Here is a 27275-nt window from a genome sequence, read left to right as displayed (position 1 = left end):
ACCTCTTCCTTTAGGATCAGGGACATGGCTGCATTTCCTTGTGGATAACCTTCCAGAGACTGCATGGGAGAACTCAGAGGAAAAAGTGGGCAGGGCAGCAGGTAAGACTCTGACTTTTATACTTCTACACCCTTCCCCCTCTAGGCAAGTAAGAGGAATGGTCAGAGTTCAAGGGCACATTCCAGCCAGGCAAATGCACTCAAGGACGACACAGAGTAGAGTTAGTAAGGGGCTTTGGCCTCTGGAGAATCTCATAAATGCCTGGAGAGCTACATGTGGCCCCCAAAGGCTTGAAACTCCCCATACCTGCTTTAAGTAGATGGGACTCAAGCCCTTGTGCCTGCAAAGAATTTGCTATAGTCTCTCCCAAGTATAGATATGGCAGCTACCACCCCTCTTGACAGGAGGCATAAAGCAGACCACCATGTACTGGGCCAAACAGCTACCATTCGAGTTTCTCCTAAACTAGCAATTCCTAAACCTTTCCCCTCATGGACCCACCGGAAAAATGCAGAGATTCTTGGAGGATCATCTAATGGTTTTTCCGCTGATTTTTTATTTAAGAAGTTGGTAAAGTCTCTCTCCCTGCATATGAAATGTAGCCACCATTGAATTCTGCGTTTTTATGCAAAACTGCTGCTTCGCAAGTTATGCAACTGGGGAGCGTAAAAATCTTGCCTCCAAGCAGGAAGATCAGGTGTTCGTTAGCATACCCACCAACCATGCAAATCTTTGCAGCAGACTAGTGGCACAAGGTCAGAACTGTCTCAAGAACAGAAGGAGGACACCAAAAGAAAACTAGAACAAAAATGCTTTTAATAGCTTAACCCCTTCTCTTCCAGGGATCATAGAAACAGAAACACCCCATTACCTCCCCACCTTCCAAAAAAACTAAGGCAGTTGTTCTGCAAAGACATACTTTGGGGGAAATCTCATTTCAGATTCCTGAAAAGTTATATGGCAACTGTTTTCCCAGCAGCCAAAATGAAGCTTTTTCTATGCATTAATCATATTTATACACCAGAAGAGATCCCTGTGCTTGATTACAAAAATAGTATTTCTTGGGGCATCTCTCTATTAGAAAGAGTTAACCAAGAGGAAAACAATATGAGTATATCCTCTCCCTGCACACAAGCTAAGGCAGGAGGACAAGATAAATTTAAAAGCGCCTCTTCCTCCATCACGGTTTTCTTCTCTGCATCCACACAGACACCCCTCATTCACAAGTATAGTCTGCAAGCCCAGAATCAAGTACTCTAGAATATGGGGCAACCATTAGCCCACTATTAAAACATGAATATTATTTTAAGTTAAGCAGTAATTAACTAAAATTCTATCCATGGCATAGGAAAGGGATACTTCAGCTGTTATGCCATGGATAGCAGGGAAGGAAAACACAGTGCTCAGCAGCAAAATAAAATTAAATAAAATTAGCTGCCACAGTGGAAGCTCTGCAGAGAGGAATTCCGAACCTATTTCCTACAGAGTTTCTAATCTCAGCATGACTTTTTTGCACAAGTTTTGGATGTGAAGGTTTGAAAAGGATGTTGAACTGGCATGCCTTTTGACTGTTGCAAGGACGAAGAAACTGAACATGAGGGAGAAGTTACAGACTGTATTGGGGTTATTCCACCAAAGGCTTGTGCACCTCTCCCACCTGTGACCTGCCCTCCACACACTGAAGTGGCTTCGTCTCCAGAACAGAGAAAGGCAAATTACTTTCGGGGTCTCCTCGTTGGACTCCTTATCAAATGGAACACCTAATACATCATCATTGATTTGTATGCTGCTTTTCCATAGTCAACCATGCGCAAAGCGGTTTTATTCCTTTTGCTCCATTTATAATAAACAAGAGGCTGCTGATGGTTCTAACGCTGTGGCCAATTGAATCCAATGAACAGGATGCTTGAAGGTCCAAGGAGAATCCAAAAGACTACAATGGGGTAAAACAATATGGTTCTCTTCAGATGTTCTGGACCACAACTTCAGCTGGCATGGTCAATAGTCAGGAGCAATGGGAGTTGTAGTCTACAGCATCTGGAGGGCAGACACTATGTTGGCTATCCCTAGACTGCAATGTTTATGAAGCAGTGGTCAAACTCAGGGGGGGTTTTTTTTGGGGGGGGGTACTTTTAAGCAACTGGAAAGTTCCTGAAATAAGAAAACTGCAAGGGAAAACTCTTACCTACAACTCAGAGAAGATATTCTGTTTTTAAGATCCTTGAAAACACAGCAATGCTCTTGATTTTTAAAGAGAGTGTGGCGTGCAGTGAATATAAAAAAGTGATAGATTGGAAGTGGCTGTCCAGCCAAGACAACAGAATATGGTTTGAGTAAATAGGAAGGGGAGCAATCTACAGTTGGCATAGTCTGGCCCAAGTTTCCTAAGAGTAATGCGGACCGCAAGGGTGTACAATCACTATTTGCTTAGTGACAAAAAATTATGTGAAACCAAGGTCTTTGCTTCTGTATAATATGCATACATCTTGGCTTTGGCAAGGGTTGAGCCAAAAGACAACATAGTTTTTTTCCTGGTTAACATATTGGGGACCATGAAAGGAACAGGATTTCTCAAATCTGGTGCCCCACCAGACATTGCTGGACTAAAACAACCACCATCTCTGGCCTCTGGCCATTCTTGCTGGGACAGCTATGTATTTGAGTTCAACATCACCTTGAGCAGCTTTTCTCAACCTTGGGTCCCCAGATGTTGTTGGAGTACAACTCCCATCATTCCTAGCTAGCATGACCAGTTGTCGGGGGGTTGGGAGTTGTAGTCCAACGACACCTGGTGCCCCAATTGATCTAGAGAGAACCAAGTTGGAGAAGGCTGCACTACATGATGCAAGACTACAGTATGTCATTCTACTCAGAAAGACCATGGGATGCTACTGAAGGTCTTATTTCAGGGCACACATTTTCAAGGGGAGGCAAAGCAAAGATGTTTAATGGAGACAGCAATGTTACAGTCATATTTCTCCTCAACACCCACCCACAAATGGCTGCCTGCCTTGCTTCCAATTCCAAGCATAAATCCCAGAGAAGAGTTACCTGGAAGAGAAGGTCTGAGTTGGTTCAAGACAATGGCGCATTATCAACACCATCACACCCTGAAGTTGTACTGACAGCAGATTTTATGCCACCATTATTTTTGCAACCACTTGCTCCAGAGATGTGACACAAAAGACATCAAGGTGTGTGCCATGTCCAGAGATCACTTTCCCAAACATGTCCTTTCCTTCACAAAACACAGGAATTCTGTGTTCCTAAAAGCCAACCATAACGTAGCATTTGTCCTGGTCATGCATACCTTTCTCTCTCCGCCCTCCATTCTTACCTTAAGGAACAATGCTAGAATTTAACATAAATGAGGAGAGAACAAATGTTACGTGTATTGCGCAAGGGACTCTTGGGCTTAGGTCACAATCATATTTTTAAAAAAGCCACGTTACATCAACTGTGTGGTATCCATTTGATGGCTGGAAGCAAACAGGTAAAATGGAGTCATTTAACAAAAAAGAGGAGTCAACATCCTGTGCCACTTTAAAGACTCCTGCCCACCAGAAACAAGGTTTGAGAAAGGATAGGCGGCTCCACTAAGAAGTTCACAAACCCCATGGAGATTCCTCTATGCATGGCAGAGGTGGGAGGTTACACAAATGTCAAGGAAATGGGGAAGGACAACCTTGTGGAGAGCCAGCAAATCAGTTCACTTTCAGCATTCAGTCCCAAGAAGTGATGAGGCATGTCCCACATACGCCACATGCCTAACCATAGACACACAAGAAAGAAAACATTCTGGGAGAAGTCGCCGGGGGTGGGGTGGGGGAATCAGGAGTTTTCCAAAGAGCAGCAACATCAGGTCTTTTTACTAGCTCAAGTCACATAAGTCACAGAGCCCCGGGTCAGGGCCTCTCTCTATTACAGCCATTTCTCTCTCTGCACATGGAAGAAATAAAGTATTGAATACCAGGAAGTCAGTTTCTCTGCCTGGTGTCATTTTGCACCTCCAGAGTCACATGAATTAAGCTGCCCATGTTCTCTCTAGCCACTTGGTTGTGACCATGGCTTTAGATGCAGAGGCTGGGCTCATCAGCTGTCCTGTGGGCTGGAAGAGACACCAGAGAGGCCACAACTATGGGCCAATAGCTAGCAGCAGAGCAGGCAAGCCAAGCTTCAGAGACACAGATCACCGCATTAAACTTAATTCCATAATCCCTGCCCTAGTTTTACATTTTATTGAGTTTTTAAACATCCTCTCTGTAAAATGCATTCATGTAGGCAATGCCTCCCACCATCCAGGCCATGCAGCAGCGCTGGAGGAGGGGATGGCTTCACAGACAATGTGGAAAAGGAACCCCTGTACAGACTAGATTCTGCTGGGAGGCAAAACTCAACAGGCCGCGTTACCATGCTGCTCAATAGTGGAACGGGGCAAAAGGGGGGAAGAAATAGTAGCAGCAGTTTAACAAAGCCACTCTTGCCCCTGCTGACGTATCCTACTCTGTGCATAGTGTGAAACAGTGCAGTCGTTCATCAGAGTTCAAACTGAGCAAACTAGATTTCCCTTCAAACAAAGAAACAAAAACAAAAAAACCCCAAAATCATGGGAAGGAGAGGCAGTTCAGCTTTAGCTGGTCCGGCAGTGGACTTGCCCCTCGGAGCTGTCTTCATCATCTGAGCCTCCAGTCCCACCACTAGTCAGTCCTGTGATCCGGTAGCCCATGTTAAACAGCATCACCTCCAGTGGGTCAGCGTTCATCCGCCTCTGGTTGGCTTGGGAAGCGCCTTCCATGTCTTCCACCACTCGCCCGTTCAGTGCCTCGCTCTGCAAAACAAGAGGAAGGGCAACAGGCAACGTTAGCTGCTCATGCTGGGCAAACCAAAGTGGGTGGGGCTGCTTTTGGTTTTCCAAGCTTAACCCACGGCAGGCACATTGCTCTGAACATCATCATCATCATCCTCATCATCATCATATTTATTACGTATACCCCACCCATCTGGCTGGGTCTCCCAGCCACTCTGGGTGGCTCCCAATGGAATATAAAAAAAAACCTGATAAAACATCAAACATTAAAAACTTCCCTAAACAGGGCTGCCTTCAGATGTCTTCTAAAAGTCATATAGTTGTTAATTTCCTTGACATCTGATGGGAAGGCATTCCACAGGGCGGGCGCCACTGCTGAGAAGGCCCTCTGCCTGGTTCCCTGTAACCTCACTTCTCACAGTGAGGGAACCACCAGAAGGCCCTTGGTGCTGGACCGCAGTGTCCGGGCTGAACAATGGGGGGGGGGGGAGATGCTCCTTCAGGTATACTGGGCTGAGGCCTTTTAGGGCTTTAAAGGTCAGCACATGCAAGTAGCATTCAGCAACCAGGGCTAGAGGTTGCCTGTAGAAGGCAGATCCATGCATTTGTCTAATCCTTTGTCTGATCATACCTCTGGTCTGGGATTCCACAGCCGTACGACTGGATCAATGCCACTGGTGGCCAGGAAGCAGTAACTCGGGTGGGGCTGGAGGCAGTTGACAATGGACTCATCGCCTTGCAACACCCGCACCAGGTTTGTTGTTTCTTTTTCCCAGATGAAGAAGGAGCCGTCGTCAGAGCCGCTGACAATGTACTGTGCATTGCTGGGAGGGGGGGGGCAGGGATTGTTGGAGAGAGTAAGTAGAAGAATTGAAGCAAGAGTTAGGTTTGATCATTGTAAAATGTGGACCAAACAAAATTTCCCTCAATCCCTAATTCAGCAGGCAGTACACATGGAAGGACAATACATAAACAGCAGAAACTCCACTCCTGACCTTGAGAGAAGTTGACATACCTGCCAAAAAAGTTGGCCTCTTTGATGTCTGTGGTGGTGTTGCAGTGGCCGCAGTATCTGAACTTGTAGTCATAGCTGCGCTCCCTCAGCACCATCTCATCATCCGAAATGGAATCTTTTCGGCCCGTTGCTCGCAGCCAGATAGGGCCGCTCCCTTTCTTGTCTTCCGCTAAAAAAAGTCAAACACAGTGTTACTTGTTTCTAGCACTTGGGAGAGCACAAGAAAGCCTTGCTGCTTCTCAGTCTACCCTACTTCACAGCGATAAATAACATCCTCTACCTAGGAAGAGTTGGACACGACTAAACGACTAAACAACAACAACCACCTAGGAATTTTAAAGCTGGAAGGGACCTCAGAAATTATTGGATCCTGGGGTGGGGAACCTCAGGCCCGGGGCTGAATGTGGCCCTCTTAGCTTCTCAGTCTTGCCCTGATCTAAATTACACCCACCACCATACAACTGATATCTGCGCTGTTCGGAAAAACATAAAGGCATAAAAAGAAAAGTGCAGTGCTATTGCAAGTTGCAGCTGAATAGTCTTGAATCATGTATACCTCAGAGGTTTGATAATTTAAGAAAAGGAATCTAAGCCTTCACCAATGCTCAGGGCAGGATGGCAATACGCTGGCACAACAGTTCTCACCATTATCACTTTTTGAGAAAAGGGCTGCATTGATGTCCCGGTCCAGTGCATCACAAGCACTGCTATGTGCTTGCTCTGGGAATTTTCCTTTGAAGTCATCCAGACACTCCAGTGCTTCTGCCACATACTTCAGCTCAAAGAGACAGCGAGCCAGGCGGAAGTGAGCCTTCAAGTGGCATGGATTTAGGGAGATGGCCTTTAAGCAGTCTCTCAATGCATCGTAGTGATCCCCATCCCTGTAAAGGTGACAAAAATCCTAATTATTCCGTGGGAAAGCATTTCCCCTCTTGCTTCCAAAACTCATTTACCCCCATCTAGTTCAGTATTCTCTGAAATGTCTGATAGCATCTCTCCAGGGTTTCAGACCTGGTCTTTCCTAGTCCTACCTGGAATGCCTGGGATTGGACCTGGAACTTTTTACATCCAAACCATGCACTCTACCACGGAGCTATGAATGAGCCCACATTTCCCTCAAAACAGAAGCACCTCTGCTTCCCTTCTACAGCAGCAAAAGCCAGACTATACTTGGTCCTGATATATGGGCACTATTGCTTGCAGAATTTTCCCAGGAGGGAAAGACATTATTTCTGTTAGGAGATAAGCAGAGGAAGGCATAAACTATCGGGGGGGGGGGGGCTCATGTGGCTCCTCTGGCAAGAGCATTCTCCCCTCACCTTGTGCCCTCAAAATGATGTTGGACTACAGCTCCCTGGGTCATGCTGGCTGGTGCTGATGGGAGCTTGAGTCCAACAATGTCTGGGCATCATCAGGTTGAGGAAGGCTAGTCTAAAAAATTTTGAGACAGCCCATGAGAGAGTCTGCAGGCCAGTGGCTTTAGCAGTCAGACTGACAGCTGCCTATGGAGGAAGTAATATCCACATACTCTTGAGATCAAGGAAAGGGCAGAGGTATCCACAGTGCTATCCTAAGATGGCAAGAGAGGCTCATTTCATTAAGGAAAGTGGCCTCGTTTGCTTACCACTTGCGCTTCATGTAGGCAGCAGCTCTGTTTCCGTACAGCATGGCATTGCTGGAGGCTTTCTGGACAGCTTTGCTATAAAGCTGGATGGCTTGAGTCCATTGCTGACAAGCAAAAGCCTCGTTGGCTTGCAGTTTGATTTTCTCCAGATAGGGAGGCAGCTCCACCTGTGGACTTCAGAAAGGAGGGGAGGAGAGGAGAGCTGGAATATGTCAAGATAGATCCTGGCCATGGAACCCCTCCTTACCCCCAACCTCCCTTTGATTTATTAAATTTATACTCTGCTTTTATAAAACTAAATACACTTTTATTTCAATCAGTTCTCCCAGCTGGATAAACAAGTTCCTGCCACGGAAGTCTATTCTGTATTGGTTTTTTTTAAAAAAAATATTCTGCTGTTTCTCGTGCAGTTGTTAAAGTGGTTTTTGTTGGCTTTATTATGCTTTGTACATCACCTTGAGATATATGTGGAAGATAATAGCATTAATGGCAACAACAGCAACAACTCCCAGCAGCCCCAACCAGTACAGCTGTGTTGGATGAGGCTGTAGTCTAAAACATCTGGAGGGCACCAGGTTGGTGAAGACTTGGCACAGTTTCCAGTCAAGTTGACTCTCACTCTCAGTCTCTTCAAGTAAATTCCCAGAACTTTTTGGACACGGTTTAGATCAAAAATACAAAACCATTTAAGACAATCATGTCACCTTACCTTATGTGTGCTCGCCCCTCAGACAGCCTGAAGCCGTTGCTGTGGAGATGGATGCCATTTGACACGCCATTGGTTGATGTTTTTCCGTTCTGCACCTCTTGAGTGTTGGAAAGACAAGCAAGGTGTAAGTTGCAGATAATGTACAGGCATCTTGCACATACTTGGCCATTCAGTTTCATGGACTCATCGATCCTCAAGGAGGCCAAGGGTAAAACAAAGTGCATATGTTCGAACCACCACCACCCCCTGCATCCCAGAAATAAACACTCGTAACTCACATAGAACTTGTAGCCATTCATCAAGGAGCAAGATTTCAATCTGCTCTTTCCTGGCTCACAGCTCATTGTGTAAGCCTGGCGCCCCCACCTCCAAGGACCACCCATACCAATTATACAAGGCACGTAGCTCGGGCCAAATAAGGCCACAACTTTTATTGATTACAGATGAAGGGTTTGGCAAGGCATTGGGAAGCCATTCTGACCTGCTTGCTGAGGTATTCTGTTTGGGGTCAACTCAAAGCAAATGACACACATCAAGTAGGCACCCCCTTCCCCCCATGGAGTTGCCAGCTTGAGAAGTGCTATGGTCCTCGCCCCCGCCTGGACTTTTGGACAGATGCAGCTGCTCCTGGATCTCTGAAAGCTCTTTGTCGCTAGCCTGTGCCAGGTATCTCAAAAGTCAACATCAACAAGGAATGCAGACGTGGGCATACAGCTCCCTCCAGAGGCACATTTACTTAAACTTAACAAAAAATAACAACTAAATGGCAAACTAGTAGGCTTTGTTCATATTTAACGATAATAGCTTTTCCCAAGCAACCCAAGGGAATCGTAAGTCAGAGAGAGCACCAACAATTTTGTTAAGATCCCTATCCCCCACCCCTGGTGCACATACACACAAAACTACAGTTCCTGGGAAAGGGAGATTGGCTATTGAACTAGCTTATGTTTGTAGTGTCCTGACATGCTAGCATTACACCACCAACTCCATGCTGTACTATTCCAAATGGGAGAGAAACCCTTAACACAGAGAGAACTGCACTATGGGTGGTTAAGTGAAGTCAGCAATATCACTTCCATTTGCAGTGGTACAGGGAAAGAGGAAGCCTTGCGGTGCTGTTTCATTAGCTTTGTTGATTGTTCAAAGCCACTAAGTCCTGCCTCATACACTTCCCTCAGCCCTATTCCCTTTAAGCAAATAAGTGTCTATCCATTATAAACATCTGGTTTTATTGCTCTGCAAAGAGGTATGCACTGGGGAGTTACAACTCAATATAAAAAGTCCCATTTTCTGCTTTGCAACATGCTCTGACATTCCATTACGTTTATTTCTTAAACAAAGCCACAGCATGTCATAAGTTACCTACCTTGGCAACTTGTTTGGTAAAGATCACCACTTCCAATGTGACAGCGAGTTTTGCATATTTTACTTGCATGTTGTTAGCAAAAGCCACATACCAATGGCATGAATGTGACCAAAGTCAAAATGGGTATCTAATACTTATTCACCAAAAAACAATGGGGCGGAATAGCAAGGAGAGGGTCACCGCATTATCTATGGGATACTGCAAAGCCCATTGAGTAATTAAAGACTGGAATCTCCCTGGTTTGTTCAAAGACACTTAAATTACACTGATTGGGAATAAAAAGCAGTAAAATTTGCTGGAACTGAGTTGCAAGTCCTCCACACAACCACCATTCCAAGGACAACACCAGTTTTGAAATCTATGTCAACCTCCAAGAGGGCTAGAAACAGGCGGAAAGCTGGAGTGGCCACAAAGAAATGCCTTAAGAGTTGAATACAAATACAGGCGCTTTCTTCAATTCAAGATAAGTGTAGTTCGCTCACCTCCTGAAGAGTGGCATTTCTTTGGCAGGAGAAAAGTGTATGGCCGCTGCTTGTAAGTCAGATCAAATAAGTAAACCTAGAAATCAAGTGGAGGACAGTAAGTTTGCAGGCTTTACAAGCCAAGTTATGATGAAGAAATAAAAGGATTTGTTTTCTGCCAGTTACCATGGACATGCACGTTTCTAGTAGAGAGCAACTATGTCCTCTACTGGGTAATGTAAAACATGACTTCAGAACCCAAAAGGCGCCTCCCCACCCTCAAAAGATGGTCACTGGGAACTGAATGCCTAGTGATGCCTTAAGAAAGAACCATGGATTTCAGAGTTATATACAGAACAGCTTCTTCATCATAAAACAACAAAACTATATCAGTTTATGGAAATTTTAAATCAAGCCACCTCTTTGACTTAGAAAACTGATTTGTCAGGTGAGAACAAAGGCAACCACGGAAAAACTTCCTGCATTTGGAAAAGGATTTCTTCATATGTTCCTAGGACTACATGCAGAAGCCTAGGAATGGTCCCAGAATTATCAGAATTACCAAAATGTGTCCCATGCCTTGGAGTGTGCACACACACAGCATGAATGAGTTTATTAATTTAGAGTAGGGAAGGATATAATGGCAATTTTATGTGGCTTCATACACAACAGCAAAATTCCTATTCTGAAAACCATGAGTATGATTCTTTAAAAATATAATAATACACACTGAAAAGCCAGCTTAAGTCTACAGCCTGCAGTGAAACTACCAAAAGGAAGCACCTATGGACAGAGACCATGCCACTTTCATGTTCTGTACACCAAGTCACACTTTCCTAGTACCAAAGAAAGTGTTCCTTTGCTTCCAAAATCAGATGGTGCTGGGAAGGATAAGGTGTTTGTTCATTGCCAGCGTTTCCAGGGGACCTATGATTTTCAGAGACAGTTAAGGCAGGGATAGAGAACTCTATGCCCTTCAGATGTTGCTGGACTCCAACCCCAGCTAACATGGCCAATGGTCAGGAATGGTGAGACTTCTAGCCCAGCAACATCTAGAGGGCAACCCAAGGGATTCATGACCTTCATGGAAAGTCCCCACAGCTGTTATCTTCAGGAAACTCTCAACCCAAAGAGATTGGAGGGATGAGGAACTACTACAAAACATATGCAGTATTAGCTGCCCAGAACGAGCACTGTGCAAATCATTTAATGACTGCCAGGCGATCGTCCACATGTATGAAACCACTACCATTGAATAATAAAATAATAATAATAATAATAATTTTTATTTATACCCCGCCCTCCCCAGCCAAGGCCGGGCTCAGAGCTACCTGGCCACGCAGTGAATGCAATGCTTTTCAGTGAAAGCAATTCATATATTTAACTTCAAGTCTATAATTGAATAGGCCCTTCCAGAGATTTATGTGGCAGCAAACCTAGATTTGGAGAAAGGAGAAGGGATGACACTTCCAGGTGCAGGGAAGTATGGTTTGATCCCAACATGTTTCACGTCTTCTTCATGGGAGCTCTTAGGCATAACCAGCACCAGTAATTCCACATAAGAGAACTATGTTTCATATTTGGTTTGATCAGAATCTTTGCTTTCTCTATTTTGCAATATTTTCTGCACTGTGGATGGGCCAAAGGCCACTCACTCCTTGTGGTGCTGACCCTGACCTCTTTGAGTTTTATCTAGGAAATCTTTTAAATGACTTTCCAGCCCTGTGAGGGTTGCTCAAAGAAATAAAATTGGGAAATGGTAACAACAACCCCCAACAACCCAGTACCAAAACACCTGCCCATCAATTTCTAATGGGTAATTCATCTGTGATCCTTCTTACCTGCTCCCCTCCCATGTTGACCAAGAGTTCTGTACCATCAGGACTGAAGGTGACATATGTAGCTACCAAAACTCTCAGCCGGTTATTGTAGTCTGGCAATTTCACTGGAAGATGCCCTGAATAACAAGAAGAAACTCAAGCATAGCTCACCTCTGCAACTTCACAGAGTGGAAGTGACCTCAGCCCACTATTACAAACTTTCAAAAGGTGCTTTACCGTAAAAGCATCTCATATTTATGCTGGCCTTTGTAGCACCCGTCAGTTGTGATATGAAGGAGTTCTCAACTCATACTAAGCTATCAACAGTCAAGGAAATCCATGTTTAAGCCATCCACTCCCAGCCCAAGTAACTTAAAAGCACCTGCATCTCCTTAATGAGACAGCAAAACCACCATCTTTTGGAACACAAGCAGACCCCAGATTAGTCACAATACACAAAACTGTCTTACCTGCTACATAGTACTGTGCTGCACCATCTGGAAGGGGTTTCTGCCGGTCACAAAATGTATGGACTCCAGCTGTGGGATTCTGTTTCATTGTTTTTCTAGCCAGAAGGGAGGAAGAGTTTAATTTTGATGATGCTGGTTTTGAGGGCAAGAAAAGTACCAAAGCTGTTAAATTAAAAAGGTGAAACACAAAGAAACTACCAGGGAGCAGAGTGGGGGAGGATACTGGGACAGTCTTTGAGTTCTATATGATTAAAGAGATGGGAGAAGAGGACTGATGGAACAGGAGGCTGCTGAATTTGGGAGGCATTATCACTTGGTGTAAATTAGGAATGCAGATTGCATCTTACCACAAGGAATAATCCTTCATGTGTAGTGCAACAGACAATGTTAAAGTTTGACTATTTTTAAAAAGTTTTATTTACAGACTCCTGCTGTTATAAACATGGCAATTTACCAAGTTAACATCAGCAAAACAAAGAAAAATCATTGTCCCAAAGAGTTCACAATTTAGATTTCAACTATGGGAACAATTCAAAAGAGAGTGGAGGGAAGAAGAAGGGGGAAAAAAGGCAAGCAAATGTAGCTAACACAAAATAAAATGCCATAGATTTACTTTCAATCAGGAACGAGACTTAATAGCTTCCAGTACATACAAGCCAGTGCTCTCCTGCAAGTCTTTGGTATGATGTCATACTACTGATAGCTTTGGCATTCAGGCGTAGAATTTTCAATTACAGCAAAAGCAAAGATCAAGATGTACCCCTTTATCTCACAAGATGTACCCCTTTATCTCACTTTATCTCCACCCCCCCCAGTTTTTCTATGCATGTACATAAATGAATATATTCACCACCTTTACTGTCCACATCATACTGTACAAGAATCAAGCTCTCTGAAACGAAACTGTGTGCTACATCATTCCACCTTTTAAAAGCTGCTGCAGGTCCCTCTCTTTTGTTGCAATAAACTAACCTGAATACTTTTTGAGAGTCTACTTCTCTACAACAGCCACATATATCACTCACAGCTGAACAATTTCCAAGGTTTGGACAACAGAAATTACTCATGTGACCCCGGATGCACCGTCATGTTCAAAGTGCATTATGTCCACCTTTATGGTGAGGCAGTCAAGCACTCCATCTCATGGCAGAGTACACTCTATGGCTAAGCTTAAAATAAATGTTGGCCTTGGTTCCACAGCAATATGACTGATGGTTTGCTGCTACAAAACCAGCACAGCTAACGCTAAGGAACCTGTAGTAAACTCTGAGTTTGCAGCCCCCTCTACAGTTCATGTGAATTGGTGAAGTCTTTCTTCTTGGTTTTACATTATTTTCCCTTCTGCCTGAAGACTTAAACCCTACCAAGCTCCAAGAATTAGCTACCGTTACCTGTGATTGTGGATCATGCGTATATCATAGATCCGTACAAAAGGCCCGCTGGCTCCCACTGCCAGGTAGTTATTGTCCTGGGGGTTGACAGTGAGACACTTTGCCTCCACAAGCTGTCCACAGTATTCCGTCAGGTCAATCAGGACCTCTGAGTGTTTGCTGTTCTCTCGCAGGTCATACTGTCTAAAAAATGAGCAAATGAAAGAGTGTTAACAGGTACATACAGAACAGAAGAAGCTACTGATAGGCATCACACACTTAGCCACCAAGGAAAGTGGGGAATTAAGGCACCAATGCTTTGTTGGTCTACTTCTTCCTACCTAGGTTTTGCTTAGGTGGGTTCTCTTCGATGAAGGCTAACTGGCAGAACACACATTTTGCATGCAAAAAGGTCACAGGTGCAATTTCTGGCATTTCCAGTTAAAGGTTTAGAGTAGCAGGCCAATGTGAAGTCTCTGTCAAAGACTATGTAGAGCTGCTGCCAGACAGAGCAGACAGTACAGGGCTGAATGGGCCAATGATCAACACAGTATAAAGGCAGCATTGCACCTTATACTGAATTTGGCTTCAAACAGTTCTGGCTCTCACACCACACAAGCCTGGGAACTGCAGTACAGAGAGTTCTTAGCATCCTCACAAAATTCACTTCCCTTAGTAGGAAGAGCTGTTGCACTTCAGATAAGAAAGCACTTGTACCTAATCAGCCCATCCTCAGCCGCACTCCAGAAGGTGTTGGGCCACATGGGAGCTGTGGCAATACGCTTGACTCTGTTTTTGTGATCCCCAAACATATGGATGGTTTCTTTAACCGTCAAGTCGTGGACATGCACCTTGGAATCGGCAGCCCCAGTGATAAGTATCCGATCCTCTGCATGTGGTAAGAACTGTGGAGAAACAAAGCAAGATTTTCAAAGCATGGATCTTCCAACACAACCACAACACTTTCCCCTCACAACAAACAGGCATCCTATTGCTTGCTTAGGATACTGCCGCTGAGCAGCCCCATTTGATTGGCTTTGGGTTGTATCCAATGTAGCACTAAATGAAAGTCACTTAGTGGTCTGCTTGTTCCGCTGGCAAAGTGTTTTGCACCAGGGGAATGTTGTTGCACAAGGTAATGCACAAGCAGGTTGCTGGTAACCTTGTGCAGTTTATTGTACAACAATCTATTGTGCAATGAATTTCTGCTGCTAACGCAAAAGAACTTACACTTATAGACAAAGAACACTGGATACATCCCATAACTGATAAGTGCCCACCTCCAGTGAAATTTCTAGTATTTCCTAAGAGTGCTTTTAGGACAAATACAAGAGGAGGAAACCCAAGCCCTGCATGCAAATGTTTCCAGGGCACATAAAGTACATACATGTACACTCTTGTGTGTTGACGGGAGAATTAAGCACATTAGGCTTTGTGTGTGTGTGTGTGTGTGTGTGTGTGTGTGTGTGTTGGTGCATATGCTCATGTCAAGTTCAATGTGCAAATGGCCAGGAAGGCAGGTACACCATGGTGATAGGACTGGTATAATCTCAAATCTCAACCCCTCACAATTCAGGGCCAATTGGGGAGGCAGGGAAAGCAGAAAGTTCATTTGGCCCCAGGCCTCAAGCTAAAGGTGGATAAGTCTGTCAATGGTTGCTAGAAGTGATGGAGGCTACACTCTGCCTCCACAGTCTGAGGCAGCAATGCTTCTGAATAGCAGCTGCTGGAAATTGGGGGGGGGGGGGTGCTCTTGTGCTCAGATCCTGCAGGCATCTGGGTGAAAGCTGTGCGAATCAGATGCTGGATAAGATGAGCCATTGGCCTGATCTAGCAAGCTTTTCTTATGTTCTTAACATCCAGAGGACCACAGCTTCCCCAGTCCAGCCTTAGAGATACACCCTGCTCCAGCAAGGAAGAACCACATATCTGTATGTGTTGAGCTGCTACAATGCTAATCTGGTACCCACTATATATTTGAGAAATGCGTATGAGTAAGTACATCACCATGCAGGACCCACTAGTTGCATACAACAAGGAGTGTCTTGATGTGGACTGGAACCACCACATATATTTTCTTCTTTTTGCAAATTGTTTTCAGGGGTCTTGTGATGGTTTTTTCCCCCCCAAAACAATCAAGCAGTATATAAATTTTATGAAATAAATGATTGTTACTTTTGGTCAAACTGTGGGTTATTTTGTCTGCCCTACTGAGTGATAATTTTATAATAATTTTATAAGTGGCCTTATGCTCAAATATAAAAGAACAGAAATGGAAGACTGAGAGATAAAAATGGTGACAAAGGAAATCCACCTATTCAGACAGCACAGCACAGGACATCCTGCTTTATGCTGAACTGGAGCATCCCAGAGAAGTGTGATAAGTATGCACAATACATTGCCCAATTCACTCATTCACCCAGAGATTTGTAGCTACCACACATCATTCAGCATATACAGGAAAAACATCACAACTTGGGGCTTGTGCTTGCCTCTACCATTATCTGTGTGGAGCTGGTGTCTGTACATTCATTCTGATGTCAGCAAGGGAGTCACACAACTGCAAGCTTCACTTTTCAATCTGTGCAGCTGCCTTTCCCCTCTTTAGCCTCAGCTGAATGTGGACTGGATGAACCAGTCACATGAGTCTGTCACCATAAACACAGCAGCTAGTGCGCATGCAATGAGCTACGAGAGAAAACCCATGCAGGCCATAATAGGCATGCCAGAAGTTTGTGCTGATGACAGCTATTTCACACCACTGGTATACTGACTGGGGAATGAGGAAATAACAACACTGACCATCCAAAAACAGTCCAAGTCTGGGCCATGTAAAAATAGTTGAAGCAGAGACAGCCCTACCATGAGGATTTGGAGTGTCATTAATGGCAGCAGAGTGGAATACAGATTATTTGACTCACAGGGCACAACCAACTGGGAGGTTCTCTGGGACAAGTGCTATTGAAATGGGCACCAGTTGTGGAACAGCACCATCAGTCAGGCATCATTTGAATTATTCGCCTCCAAATGCCTGGGGCTGTCCCTGGGTCTGAGACACTGCACAATAGATTTGTCACAGCAGTGTCCAGTCTGCTCCCCAATGCTGAAGATTTACAAGTTCTTCTCTGTTTCAAATATTCAGACTGCGAGTGCCGTTGCTTGTGTAGCCAGACAAGTACACGAGGTTTTGAGCCTTGCTTGCTGGGGCTGATGGGAGCTGCAGTTTAGCAACATCTGGATGGCTGAAGACTCCCCACTGAAGGCTTAGAGGAATCACAAGGTTTGCAGAAGAGCAAAAACTCAAAACAGCAACAACAAAACCCTTAAAGGGAGGCAGGGCGACCCTAAAATTGGCCTACTGAGGAATAAATGTAGGCAAGAAATGTTGCATAAATGTTGAGTGCAGGGGACAATAGAATGGAATGGCTGGAATCCTGAGCAGCAACACTCCTCACTGTGACATGTTGTTGCATGACCCATTCGTAAATGCATACTGCTTAAAGAGACCATTTCCCCTCTGCTCATCCTTTCACCACTTTGTCCAAAACCCACTCACCTTGACTGAGAATATGTTTGCTGTATGTCCTGTATGCATGGAGAGGAGCTTCTTATGGTGCAGCGGGTCCCACACTATCGTGTGCTGGTCATCAGAGCCAGAGGCCAGCAAACTGAGAAGTCAAAGGAGACAAAGCATTATGAGCTTTGCTGCACATGAAAACAACTCTGATCTTCCATATTGTTCCACATTCATTTGCAGGAAGACCTCAGGTGCAAGTGCAACCTGGGACACTCTAGAATCTATGTAGGTTTGTGGAGCACACAGCAAGGAATTAGAAGGAGAAGAAAATGACTCCACTATCAGCATGATAATTGACAGAAACAGGACAAGATAATGGCAAATCACCAGCTGACAATTTGTGGAAAGTGCCCCATACCTCCAACTAATGCCTTTTGATTTAAACTGTTCCCATGGCCAGATAAGCTTTCCATAGACATTTAATGGAGTTGTCTATTCTTCCCTACTGTACTTTCCCCACAATACAAGGACTTGACTTACAGGTAAGAAAGTACTTCCAGCATCTCATGTCAAACATGGTCCACAGGTTCTATTCCAGCAAGTCTCCAGGTTGTACTGTGCAGCCTGCCTTTATATGGCTTACAGTATGTTATGGTTAACATAACTCCCACCTCCCAGAATTTAATCCAGGCATGAAGATGTGGTTGGACTGCCATTCCCACCCTCCTGAACCTTTGGCCATCCTGGCTGGGGCTGATAGGAGCTGGGAATGTATGTTGCTTATTTCATCTTATTTTTTATATATCATAAATTTTATACACAGCTTGACTGTAAAAAAAATTCTGAAAGCAGTTCTGGAGATCTACAGATTCTCCACTCCCAATTTAATCCTTTCTGAAAGTCACGACATTGTATTGCAAGAAATAACATAGTAAAATTTGTCTTGCTGGATTAAGCCAATGTCTCATCCATTTCAGCATTTAATTTCAAATAGCAGCCAACCAGATGTCTTCAGAAGCTCACAAAGAGGGCATAAAGGCAATGGCTTCTCAGTTTGACAGCTGCTAGCCACAGCATGAATGTGCTTGATCTACACTTTAAAAACGAATGAAAAATTGCTGCTGGAAGTGGGAAGACTATAGCAAAGGCACCATTTGGCTAAGCAAGAGAGCAAAATGGAAAGTGGCCCCATCGTAAACTCAGTTGCTCATCACATTTTACAGAGTTCCCTCCACTGGATACATGCTACAGTCATCCTTTAAATTTTAAGACATACTTACTTTCCCTTTTCATTCCATTCAAGGCAGTTGACACAGCCAGTATGACCCTGAAAGAGTTATACAAGGTAATGCAAAGTGTTATACAAATTTGAGATTTTACAGAATTCCAAGTTGGGGATAAAATAAAATATCACACTATTCGGACATGTCCAATTCCACTTGTAGTTTTAAGTTCTCAGACCCTCATTTGGATGTATAGTGTGAGTTGTCCCTTGTCACTCCCTTTCCTACTCATAATGTGCTTGCTTGCACATACTTCATGAAAACAATCTTCCCACACCACGGCTAACAAGAGTAAGTTGCAGGAAATGCAAAGCAGCCCCCACTAACTCCAGAAGATCTTTCTCGGAACCTCTGGCACCCTCCAGATCTTGTTGGACTATAACTCCCAAGAGAGGAGAGAGAAAGGAATCCTCAAGCCCCATTTCACTAACCCTTTATCGTTGGCCATGCTAGCTGGGGCTGGTGGTGAGTTGGAGTTCAACAATAACTGGAGGTTGGAGAAGACTGCTCTAGTCTAGAGCAACTGAGACTCAATGCTAGAGGTGACAACAGACAGCCCATGTGTCAGCACAGCCACTGCTGAATCCTTATAAAATGAAGGAGCAATGTAAAGAACATTTGGCCAACTGTCATGGATGCTTTAGCTGAGATTCCTGCATTACAGGGGGTTGGACTAGATGACCCTTGCAACTCTACAGTTCTATGATTCTATGATTTCCGATAGAAAGGAAAGGGTGCCGAACTCTCCTTGTCCTATGAAAGGCCTTCTTCCCAACGGAGCCCCGCCAGAAGAAAGGCAGCTAGGAAGGAGGTTTCAGACAGGGAAGTGTAGTGGGCAGGGGGTAGGCTCAACAACACCCTCTGACTAGTCTCAATGCCCTTTAAAAATCATGTCCACCTCTGATGTTTTAGGGATTCAACATGACTGAAATTGGGTTGTGATACAGATACATCAAGTTCCGACAAGTTATCTGACGCCAACCAGTGTGGGGCTACTGAATTGCCACCTCCTGCCAAGGAACTTGCTGTCTGCAAAGGCCCATGCTCCTGTTTAAAAAGCCTTAGTTCAATAAAATAAGGAGGATAAGAGACAAGGTGGCCATGTGGTCTTTTTACCTTAAAAAAACAGCCATGAATCATGGACATTTGAGGGATGTAGGTTCATAATGTCACTTTCTAATGAACTGAGCCTTACAACTAGGTAACCTCACATAGGATTAGACTGCTTGGCTGATACTCACACGATACTGATGCTTTAGATCTAGCTGAGATTTGCATATCACAAACACATAGGTAGGTGCTCAATTCTTTTAGGCAAAGACCTAGCTCTTGGAAGGGGGAAATCCAAGTAGACTAAGGATGGACAACCTCTCCAAGCACTCTTGGGCTCCAGCTCCCATCATCCCAGACAGCATGAGCAATGGTCAGGGATGGCAGCAGCTGGAGTCCAACAAAACCTGGAGGACAACAGATTCCCAATCCCTGAAAGAGATTAAAAACGGTGGCACTTGAAGGTGGTTCTTTGCCAACACAAATTCATGTGGTTCTTCGCCAACACAAAATGTTAAATAAATGTAAAACGTGTCAGAAGAGGCACACCAATCCTTGAGGGTTGAAACTGGATTTTCGTTAGCATTCAGCAGCTGTCATTGTAAGGAGAGGAGCTGTACTTCAGTTCCTCCAGCACTTGCAACTTACCTGCAGCTCTGCCTCCAAGCCCAGGCGCTGGATGAAGGGGTCAGTGACATGATAGTGTCGTTCAAAGCTGAGGGCACCCTTCTCCTATAAAGAGCAAATGGATATCATGCCTTACTATGTCAGGAATCAATATGTGAGCTCTTAAATCTAACTCTATACCATTCCAACAGAAGGCACAGTGTTACGATAATCCATGGAGGCCCTTTTCCAAGTGCCCCCACAATCCAGGGTATGGAGGGTGGCTGTGAAGGAGAGGTGGCAGCCGAGCTGTGGAATGATGGGAAGCCCCTTGCTTCTTCTCCTTGCTGTTGCTTTGAGATCTTCTGAGGAGGTTCTTCTTGTTTCACAACCGGGGAAGCTCCATATTTAACAATGTGAGACGCATGGGTGGCCATGACTGATGGGATTCTGGCACATAGTGAAGACTTCTTTGTTCTCCGGAAACTTTCAGAGGTCATGTTTAGTTTAATTTCAAGTGCCCCCCCCCCACCACCCGGCAGCTTCTACTGTTTGCATTTAATATTGCTTGTTATAATTTTTTATTGCACTTTGACTGCTTTTGTAAGTCCTACAGATATAAGAGGTTTGAGAGTTTGTCTGTCTTGCAACCAATCAGTATATAAATTTTAATAAATAAATATTTGTTTTGATGTAAGCCACCTTGCGCATATTTGACAAAAAGCAACATACAATAATGCAAAATAAATTAGATAAATGAGCCTTCTGTGGTGGTGCCCTAACTGCAGAATGCCCTCTTCTCACAAGTACAGCTGTCATCATTCTGATGTCAGGTTATTTTCCCGAGACATTTTAAGTGAATGGTTGTTTTTTGGTTGCCTTTGTCTGTTTCAAATTGTATTTTATTGTTGTGCATCTGGTTGTTTTATTTCTGTTTTGTATTCCACCTGCTTATCTGTACAGATGACAGTTGGGCTATGAAGTAAAATACATATATACCTGTTCACTGCCTTCTCCAAGTGGGCTAGCAGCAATGAGAGTGATAAGACAGAGCACAAACACACACTCTCTCTGGGCAGTTGTGCCTACTGTGTCCTGAGGGTGAGGGCAAATGACTGGGCAGTGGCAGGGCAGAGGTGCTACAGCCACTCAGCAAGGAAAGCCTTCAGAGGGAATTTTGCCCATCTTCTACCCCCCTCAAAAGAACCTAGAGCCAGCACCACTGACAGCCAAACCATGGTTTGGCCGTGACATCTGATCTGAGCTTAAAACATTAAAAGTATGTTTTCTGAGACCACACCAAACTACTCCAACTGCCTTTCAAGTTCATTATCTTCCTCCTCCCTTTAGCGCAAGAGGTACCTTGAGCTGCCTGTGGATGAGGTCTCTAGTAATGTTTGCTTTTGCCATCTTCTCACAATAGGGCTGACGAAAGCAAGCTAGTGGAGGTGTTGCTGTGCATCCGAGCATTCCAGTAGAGTTCGTGTCCATACAGACGGCATTGAAATTACCTGTGGTCAAAAAAGGCGGGTGGGGAAGAGAAGATTTTTCTATTATTTATACAGAAAATCATGATGTGATGGCTATGGTCCTCTCCTGCTTTGATTCACCGCCCTCAGCAAATGGCATTTGGAAGACGACCCTGAACCTGAAAATTCCTTTTAGCTATTAGGGCTAGTAGTCATTGATAACATGACCTCCATATTGCTGCCTTTCCTAACCCCATTTTAAAGCCATCTAAACACACGGCTATCACAACACCTTGTGGCTCAGGTCCTACACCACCTTCTCCCATTCAAGCAAGGTCATTAGTTCCCACCACCTTTCCCCTTAGCCCTACCACTATGATCTCCCCTCTCCCCCATCAGCCGCCTGAATCCATCACTCACATTTGGAGAGAAGAAGAGCCCTGCTGGATCCAACCAAAGGCCATCTAGTTCAAGCAACCTGCTCCCCCACAGTGACCAACCAGGTGCCTCAGGAAGCTAGTGAAGCAGGGCAGGGAGGCAACATCCCCTTTCTGCTCTTGCTCCCCAGCAACTTGCATCCACTGGCATGCCACCTATGAACCTTGAGCTTTACGATAGTTGCAACAGCTGAGGTAGTCCAGGCAATTGAAACTTCAAGACTGGATTACTGCAATGAACTCTATGTGAGGCTTCCCTTGTGGTTGGTCCACCAAGTGGGATCCTGTTAGCATTTTACACCTCTGCTCAAAGATCTGCACTGGCTACCAATTTGCTACTGCACCCAGTTCAAGGTTTTACTATTAGTATATAATGCCCATAACAGCTTGAGGCCAGTTGACTTGAGGGATTGCCCCATATGTGCCTTGCCCCATATGTGTCACTTCTATCTGTGTAAATTTTACAAGTGCTATATAACATTTGCTCCGCATCCATGAGTTGATCTTTCAGCATGACAGCACCTACGCTTTGGAACACCCCGACTATTAATAATAGACTGGCACCTTAATCATGCTGTTCTAGATACCGACCAATTTTTATTTTTTTTTAGTACAGAAAACCTATCTGGACATAAGTCAGGTGCGTAAAATGGTTTTTAAATCCTGCTGGTTTTATCTGTATATTACTGATAATTACTTTAGTATTTTGTGTGGAAGGCTTGGAGATTTTTGGATTAACCATCTCAGGCCCTATGACTGGCAGGGGAGGCCCTGTTGCTACCTGCGTGGCATAAACCCATTTATGGGAGGTCTGGTGAGGTCTGCATCCCTCACTGCTTAGTTTCAGGAGGAAATTTAAAAGCATTCCTGTTTACCCAGGCATTTGATAGCTCAAAGAAACCGTTCCTGGCAACCTTGAAATTATTAGCCAAGAGGATAAGGATTGTTTTAAACTGTTTCTAGATGTTTACAGTGGTACCTCGGATTAAGAACTTAATTCGTTCTGGAGGTCTGTTCTTAACCTGAAACTGTTCTTAACCTGAAGCACCACTTTAGCTAATGGGGCCTCCTGCTGCTGCCGCCACCGCGATTTCTGTTCTCATCCTGAAGCAAAGTTCTTAACCCGAGGTACTATTTCTGGGTTAGCGGAGTCTGTAACCTGAAACGTCTATAACCTGAAGTTTATGTAACCCGAGGTACCACTGTAATTGTTTATAAATGTTTGATTGATTTTAGATCTTTTTACATGCTTAAATGTTCATTTTTAATCGTATTGCTTTTTCACTGATGTGTTTGCTGCGCTGGGTTCCTTTGGGAAGAACAGGATATAAATTTAATAAAGATAAAATTTCTAATTCAATAAATTTTGTTCCCCCACCCCACTAACTTTATATATATCCCTGTGTATTAGTCATCACTTATCTTGACCAGCTAGCTACATACTTGCTGTGAATTGTGATCCTCACTCAATTCCACTACCTATAATCTGTTAGCGTGAGGCAAAACTGTAGGAAGGAATGCGAGCAATGCAACCGACCACTGAAGCAAGGAAAAACAGCCTATATCAAGATAGGCTTTTCCTCATTTTTGTAAAAGTGCGCTTGAGCTTTGGCTGTGCCATGCATCATGCATGCAAACAAACAAGCTGCAGTGCTCACTCAAGATAACTGATCATGCACAGAAACCCCAAGGGGCTTGTTTAATGGTAGAAAGGAATGAAGAAGCTAGGACACCATCTCTCCACAGAGGAACAGTTGAAGACTTGGATGCCTCTTCAGGATGGGATTCAGCCAGCATTGCAATCCATGCTCAATGGAGTCCAGCCTCAGAGAAACGCATGGCAGGCTTGGTGACAGAACTTGACAGCCATTCTGTCCCATACTGATATAATTATGTCTGGCTGTCAGCCTCTGCAGCAAGAAACTATGCTAACCACTCAAAAGAAGCCTAATAGCCCAAAGGAGCTCTCACTTTTGAAAGGGAGAAGAAAGATAGTTGGCCAAGACACAGTGCTCCAATGACATGAGAAGGGGAAGTAAAGGGTCAACTCCCTTTGGGAGGCTTTCTTCTCAGTCCATGCAGATGTGTTTCCTGAAACAGACTGAGCATGTGGCATGGGAAACTGGATGCCTGACTAGGATTGCTACACTGCCACATTAAAATGCTGCCTGTCCCTTTAAAAGGCTACAATCCTACACACACTGACTTGGGAGCACATCTCACTGAACAGAGCAGAATTTACTGGTATGCCTGAATAGCCTGTATGGAATCAGGCTGCAAGTAGGACAGAATGCAATTGCTGTGTCTACAGTCCTGTTCCTCCACTTATACTGTCACTAATCCTCCTCAATTGTCTGCAGTGTGGTGATAACTGCTTATAGGCCCACTCTACACATCAATTTGGTTGGTTGTCACAAGATACAGAGACTTTTCAGTAGTGGCCCTGTCACTGGGGAATTCCTTCCAATGGATGTATGACTGGCTTCTTCTCTGGCTGTTTTTAAATTATTCTTAAGGCCTTGATAATTTCTATCTATTTTTAACTAAACAAGGCTGCCAATTCACAATTTAACTGGCACTATTTTCTTTATGTAACATGTTAGATGGCTACCCTTTATGTTTTAAATCACTGTTATGCTTCTAAACATGAACTACCTTTGAAGAGTTTTTGACCCCAAAAGATGGAATAAACATACTCCAAATAGTAAAATAAATCTGTCAATCATACCACCAAGCCAAGTATGATTGGCAACTATACTTGTGCTGTAGTGAGCTCTATGGATCTTCTAATGTAACTTATCACAGGCATGCTGAAGATCTTCATTCACAACAAGATGATGCCTATAAGCACTTTTCCATCTTCATATTCAGTCATGCGATTCATCCACCAGTAGTTGAACACATTCCCATATAGGCTGTCAGCCAGTATTGAGCCAAATGATGTTTCCCAACTTCCTTTAGCACAGGTTGGCCATTAAGCCTCACACTTGCTAGACACACTCATTTAACACATAAAACATTTAATCTAGATTGGCTTTACAGGTTAATGTTTGAGCTTGTTCTACCTCTTTTCTGATGCTGTCAGAGGCACATGTGTGACATGATTTCATACCTATTTTTTTAATGTTTGCCATTACAATAAAAAGCAAGCACAGGTTTAATTCCCCCCATGAGGTCTACATGGAAGCATGTCAATAAAAAGAAATACTGCACTCTGCTTTGTACAAATGCCCACACTCACAGCAGAAAGCAGGGCACAGAGATTTTCAAAAGCCCAGAATTGCATGAGCAAAATAAACCTACTTTGGATACCAATTGACAACAAAAACCAACCCAGTTTAAAATTATGCACTAAAATGGTAGTTAAGGAGCACGCTTTAGGAAGGGGATGCAGGGTGCAAGATATCATTGGCCAGGCAGCAGGGAAATGGGCATCAAGGAAAGGTATTTGGAAGTCAGAAGTTAGCAGTTAGCACACATTTCCTCCACAGCTAAGAAAATGCAAGGAGGTCCTCAGCACAACATTCACTTATACCTCACTTCCCCATGCATAAAAAAGTTGGATGGGAACAACCAAGGGTTCACAACTGTTGGGGTTACAACTATGAATAATATTAAAACTACTGTAGAATTTAAGAACTTACTTATCAAATTTAGGAAGGACAATTTTCTGACAGAAGAGGCAAGACAGGAAAGAAACAGTAGCAAGGCAGTAAACATAAGATACAAAGACAGGCAATACTAGCAATGAGAGGAGGGCTGGTGTTTCTGTGTCTGTGTCCACATAGAGCACACAGATTGCTCTTTTTCCAAACCTCCTTCCTGCTCACAATCACAATGCTGAACACATACAAATATTGCCAGACCTTTATCACTTTTACAGCTGGCACTGTATTAAAATAATGTGTTCCAAGGAAAGCAAGAGAAATAACTATTCTATGGTCAAGGTAGGGGCAGTTGTTCTATGCTAACTGACCTGAGATGTTTGCCTCAACATTACCTATTAAAGTCTTGCGATACCTCATATTGTGGCAGAAGCTTTAATGAACTTGGCTTTTAATTCTGCTAACAAAGTGGGCCTTACTCTATTAAAATTTGGGTGATAGCTCCCTGGCAGAGCACATCCTTTCCTGCAGAACCCCCAGCATCTCTAGGTAGGGCTGGAAGAAAGCCCTAACTGAAATCCTGGCGAGCTGCTGCTGATAAGGAGTGGACACTTCTGAGCTAGATGGATCATTGGACTGATTCGGTATAATGCAGCTTCCTATGTTCCTTGAAGGTCCTCAGCTCACAATATGCAGCATCTCCACAGAGGGCCAAGAAAGACCCATTTGAAAACCTGGAGAGCCACTGCCAGTCAGCATAGAGAATACTGAGCTAGATGGACTCTGCATGAAGGCAACTTCCTACCTTCCTTAAAAGCTTCCGCCACAGTGAATCTGCTGGGGCCACAAAGCACACCATCTCTTTAGGAAGGGGAAGAGGGAGTTCGTTGCTGTGTGAAAGACTAACCCTGGAATTTGCTAGGAAGAGAGAGACCTCAAGGGGGGTGGGGGGGGGGAAACCTGGAGTGAGCTGTGCACCAACTTCCCTTGAACACAGTGGGAGGTTGCAAAAGCAGCCAGAGGAGCTACATGCTTATTCGAAACCCAAAATGCTGCGGTCCATTTTGTGCCCCTGTAAATTCACGTGGGGAGGGGGGAGGAAACGGGGGGGGGTTGAAACAGACTATGGGGCAATAGGTTATTACGGAATCAAGGAAGTACAGGGGGGCGGATCGTGTGTCACTTGGAGGGGGCATCTACCTTTGGAGAAAAAGAAGTGGGGAGGGGGAGCCGATATCTCTCACGGGGAAGGAGGGAAGGAAGGGGGGGTCACGGGAGTTACCTGTCAGGCCTCCTCAAGGCAGGCTCAGCAGCCGCAGCAGCCAGTGGACGAAGCCCCTGAACTTCCATGCAGGGGGGCGGCCCGAAGCCCGAGCCAGGGCAGGGGCAGGGGCCCCTCCGGGAGGTGAGTGGCTGGGTGGCAGCCTGAGCCGGTCGCCAGGCTTCGCAGCCCCGGCCTGGCTGGGACCCGAGCCCTCCGCGGCCCCCTCCTCTGTTTATCCCCTCCAGCTGTCTGGGGCTCCAGCTAACGCCACCTCCTTCTCCCACCGCCCCCCTCCCCTTTCTCCGACTCGGACCGCAGAGCGCCTGCGCGACGCTAACTGCGCCACCAACCCCTATCCCCGCGCCGGCCCCTCCGCGGCGCGAGCGGCGTAAGGGCGCTTCG

General features: G+C 44.7%; 1 protein-coding gene across 3 annotated transcripts; it reads right to left on the bottom strand.

Annotated features, from left to right (window-relative positions):
* Positions 1 to 799: 799 nt before the first annotated feature.
* Positions 800 to 27275, bottom strand: WDTC1 (WD and tetratricopeptide repeats 1). Of its 3 annotated transcripts, none has more exons than XR_014528251.1 (17): positions 26892 to 27275; positions 21461 to 21609; positions 20141 to 20224; positions 18440 to 18486; positions 17199 to 17310; positions 14360 to 14547; positions 13664 to 13846; positions 12273 to 12367; positions 11824 to 11939; positions 10004 to 10079; positions 8156 to 8252; positions 7447 to 7620; positions 6468 to 6703; positions 5823 to 5991; positions 5439 to 5631; positions 2840 to 4828; positions 800 to 2724 (listed from the first exon to the last, which is right to left on the bottom strand). XR_014528251.1 is itself a non-coding variant. In XM_083511954.1 (16 exons), exons 2-16 carry the CDS (start codon positions 21587 to 21589, stop codon positions 4631 to 4633), a joined length of 2097 nt encoding a protein of 698 aa, XP_083368080.1. In that variant the 5' UTR covers positions 21590 to 21609; positions 26892 to 27275; the 3' UTR covers positions 800 to 4630. The 3 variants fall into 3 exon arrangements, 1 of the variants encoding a protein (XP_083368080.1); XR_014528252.1 differs by having other exon boundaries at positions 2855 to 4828; XM_083511954.1 differs by having other exon boundaries at positions 800 to 4828.

This window comes from Podarcis liolepis (genome assembly GCF_965112155.1).
Source record: "Podarcis liolepis genome assembly, chromosome: 7".
Taxonomy (NCBI): Eukaryota; Metazoa; Chordata; class Lepidosauria; order Squamata; family Lacertidae; genus Podarcis; species Podarcis liolepis.
Note: the sequence above shows the minus strand (reverse complement) of the source record. Positions and strands in the feature narration are given on the sequence as shown.

Coding starts and splice junctions, on each gene's coding strand:
- WDTC1 (XM_083511954.1), bottom strand. CDS start 21,589: ATGGACACGAACTCTACTGGAATGCTCGGATGCACAGCAACACCTCCA. Junction 11,940..12,272: donor AGCACAGTACTATGTAGCAG/GTAAGACAGTTT, acceptor CTTGTTATTCAG/GGCATCTTCCAGTGAAATTG. Junction 10,080..11,823: donor TCAACATGGGAGGGGAGCAG/GTAAGAAGGATC, acceptor CTTGATTTCTAG/GTTTACTTATTTGATCTGAC.